Source organism: Protomyctophum parallelum (genome assembly GCF_964188405.1).
Source record: "Protomyctophum parallelum genome assembly, chromosome: 17".
Classification (NCBI taxonomy): domain Eukaryota; kingdom Metazoa; phylum Chordata; class Actinopteri; order Myctophiformes; family Myctophidae; genus Protomyctophum; species Protomyctophum parallelum.
In genome coordinates, this window is record NC_139719.1 from 2,695,522 (window position 1) to 2,699,619 (window position 4,098).

General features: G+C 40.3%; 1 protein-coding gene across 1 annotated transcript in view; it reads right to left on the bottom strand.

The window, feature by feature from the left end:
* Positions 1-1,456: 1,456 nt before the first annotated feature.
* LOC310874106 (P2X purinoceptor 7-like) overlaps positions 1,457-4,098 on the bottom strand; it is a gene marked incomplete at its 5' end in the record, with an annotated part of 3,084 nt that continues 442 nt past the window's right edge. Inside the window, 4 exons of the mRNA XM_083786781.1 lie at positions 1,457-1,790; positions 1,974-2,033; positions 2,456-2,562; positions 2,966-3,035. Coding sequence (XP_083642907.1) covers positions 1,532-1,790; positions 1,974-2,033; positions 2,456-2,562; positions 2,966-3,035 — 496 coding nt within the window. The 3' untranslated portion in view covers positions 1,457-1,531. The remainder of the gene's footprint in view (positions 1,791-1,973; positions 2,034-2,455; positions 2,563-2,965; positions 3,036-4,098) is intronic.

Below are 4,098 nucleotides of genomic sequence, written 5' to 3' on the forward strand. Positions count from 1 at the left end.
GGTTATTGAAATATCTACAGCATCTGGTCTCTTTTCATTTATGCCCATTCAAATATTTTAGATAAAGTTGTTAGTATAGACTGGTTTAGATTGTATTCTACCTCTATCAAAGTGTTCTGGCAATTTTTTATTTTTCCTTTTTCATGTCAAGGACCACCAGAATTATCTGTATTTTGCCAAAAGGGCTCCCTGTCCTGAATGGGTTGAATGATGAAAGGTTCATGGAAGTTTCATGTTCATGAAAGGTTGAATTAATGAAAGCATTACAAAATAAAAAATTGCCAGAACACTTTGATAGAGGTAGAATACAATCTAAACCAGTGTGGACACTTCTATAGGTCTGACACTGCTATTAATTTCGCTATCCGATTTCTAGAAGCCCCTGACTGCAGCTTGCAGATCGAGATTTGTATACACAAAGCTAATCTGAGTTCCCAGAAGTTTTATTTTTCGCCACTAGGCGGGCGAGAAAGACTCTACTTCTACTTCTACTTCTACTGATCATATGGGGGATTTGTCAATAGCATTTAATGTTTGTGTTGACACAAATTATAAATAAATATATAGTTTGTAATGTACATTTGTTGGTTGTCTGATACATATTTAATAATTATTATATTTGCATTCATAGTGCTACAAGTGCTATGAAAAAGAACCCATCATTTATTGTATTTTGGCATTTTATTAGAGATCGGTAGCATTCAGTTCATTATTTAATAGTTTAGAGTGGTGCTATGGCCTTGCATTTGCCATGCAGGCTTGAAGTGTTCCTCTTCAGAGCTTGTTGTCCTACATTGTCATTGGGAAGTGTATTTGTAAAATGTATGTAGCCTATATTTTCACTTTCTTCTAAATGTGAATTAGCAAAAGTATAAAGTATAAAAAAAAAAAAAAAAAGTATAGGTCTTGCGAGCGATATAACTGCACAATTACAATGCCACTAACCTGAGCAACGATGGCCTATGGATAAGGCAAATGGATAGGCCTGTACTTTGTATGTCGCTTGGTTGTATGAACAGAGTTTTACTTATTTTCATTTCGTACAACAAAGTATAAATTAGACTTGTACTACAAACTCCCCAAGAGACCACAAGATTTAAGTTGGCATGTTTGTGATGATGCAAAACATCTAAGGAGCATGTATATGCCATTTCAACAGCATCTGTGGTAGGGCCATGTGAAAGAAGGGCAAAAGGTAATTTGAACCTGTGCACAATGTTTCCCCAGAGAACTAAACTTTCCTGCAGCATGTGAAACTCTTACTTGAGTGCGGGTGTCAGACACTGAAAACATGAAATCTACAAGCTCACAACTCGTTTTGCTGCAATGTGTTGTCAGCTTGTAGATCAGCAATATCTAGTACATCTAGTATAGTGCATTACAAAACCCAACCAGAAACATGTAATGTGTTACACATGAACAAGCAGCTTTATTTCAGTAACTGACTGACTGGTTCCAGAGGTAGAGCAGGTCGTCCAATGATCCATCCACAAACAATGTACAGCCTATATAAAATTACCATTTTATATATTTAAAGCCTAGCATAAAAATAATAAAAAATAGGCAGAAAAACCATCAGTGACAACAAACGTGTGTGCCTGTTGGGAGGACGTCTGTTGTGTGGCGTGTGGAGTGGAGGCAGCCGGAATCCTGTGTATTGCCCAGCAGGAGAAGGATAAGCGGCCCTAATTTGGGTGACAGCACAGGATGGGATGACCTTCCGGTTCCCCTTTCCCAAGTACCCCCAACACCACCTCACAAATGAGCGGTACGCTGTGTACCGGTAACGCCTAAAAAGAATCAATGACATACGAAAATGATTTACTACAAATACTCTTGCACATGGAAAGGAAAGGACATAGCATTTTGATTACATCATAAAAGTGAAAGGGTTTGACATGCACTGATGCCAAGAGGAAATTGACAACAACAATGGCTACAGAAATACAATTATTTATGTATAGTATACTCACTCGTCCTCTGAGAAGTCCGCTTCACCTTGGAACCCCTCGCCGAAACGTTGATACATAACACTGTATGAATGAATGAATTAAATATTTATTTTCGTGTCATGCCACTTTGGCCCATCCCATATGGGATTATATGATACATATGATACATACAGGTACATTGAAAACAACTGACATTACAGTCCTTCCTGTTCATATTCCGAAATGCATTACTAAATACATGAATACACATTTGTACAGTATTTGGAGAAAAAAACAAATAAACAAGGCCATTTTACATGTAAATGGCCCTCCTCCTCATTGACCAGGCCTTTTCAAGGAATGAGGCAAATGAAAAGGTGTACTTTTGAAATAGGCGTTTCAGTTTCTCGAAGTCCTCCAACCATATAGCCAACCAGGCTAGGGGTTGTGCTGCATTTGCATAACATACAAAGTTGTCCACTATTTGGACGTATGACGTACACCATGTGACTCCACCACCATACCTGTAGGTCATCTGTTGTACCCACGGATTTAATGCAACCCCCGCAAAGCCAGGGTGCAGAGTGATGCACTCAGGGACAGGCTCTTCCTCTGCACATTTGTCCATAACCTGCAGAACAGAGCAAAATAAACAATTATGCAACAATGCAGAATGTTCAGCACATACACATTGGTGGCCGAAGGCATGGGGAGAGAGTATGTTTTTGAACACACACACACACTCCCTGGATGCCATCCGATTTTATAGCGCCACCAGGAGGCCAACAAGGTGGAGACCTGTGCACAGATGGGCACTTTTTCTAGTTGCCTATATCTTTACCTGAATACATGATAAACATGCAAAATGTATGGATAATGTGAGGGGCCTTTTTGGCGTAGATACGTTGTATGTACATGTATGTATGTATGTATGTGTATGTGGGTTTGTTAGAGACACAAGCTTATGTCTAAACAGTGAATTATAACAACAAAATGTATATGCATGCTATTGACAGTCATCTTGATGTACTAACCCTGTCATGGTCTTTGCAGCATACCCTGTCTATAGCGGCATCCATATTCTGGCAGTGACCACAGGTACACCTAAAAAACAGAGAAACAATAATGTGAGGGCTTGCACTGATTTGTGTGAATGAAAAGTGCAAATAACTTCACGACTAAAGTGTATAACAATCAGGTCAGAAAATAAGAATCATCATACATTTCACAGTGTAAGCTGATATTCCATTACAGTAAGCTAACTTTCACAACTGCTAAATTAACGTACGGCAATTCTCTCTAGTTATACAGGGCTGCCATATTTCAGAAAATGTGGAAATGAAAAAGATATCTATCTATGCTCAGACCCAGCCAGCCACACATATAGTGCTCAGACCCAGCCAGCCAGCCAGCAAGCAAGCCACACACAGTGCTCAGACCCAGCCATCCAGCAAGCCACACACATAGTGCTCAGACCCAGCCAGCCACACACATAACTCCGTAAGGGAGTGGTCAGTGGTTGCACCACTCTAAAAATCTTCAAAAAACTGAAGAGGCTACTATTGATTGATTGGAGAACCTGATTTGGACATGATCTGATGCAGGACAATGTCACTATGACAGAAAGAGAAGATATGGGTCTGGCCACATTCATTCACCCCATAATCGCAGTGGAAATTGTTGTGAAATAAAAAGTCAGAAAACTGGAATGTGGAAAAATGCCTTATTTTTACATTTTCTTAGTTCAAACACATCTGTGGGCTCTCTCTCTGAACATATGCAAGTCGCGATGTGGCCCCTCCCCCTTCACTTCAAACACACACACACACACACACACACACACACGACTTTGTCCCTATAATGTGCACGGGCTATACTAGCACCGTTCGACTTCCTCATATCACGCAAGAGACGCCACACAGCACACACCTCACTTGTTACTTGTAACTGTGGGGGCTATATTGTCTTCCATGAAAAATATTTCGAAGCGCATGGCTCATTTCCATGCGTCACAGTCAGGGACCCTGCTGAGGATTTGGTCCACTGTTTACCCTCCTACTGCATATATCAGCGCTGATTGCAGATCGGCTATTTTACCGTTTTTTGAGGACGCACACGTCATGAGCGCGCGTTATTACGCGGCGGAGAAAATTGTTATTTACAATGC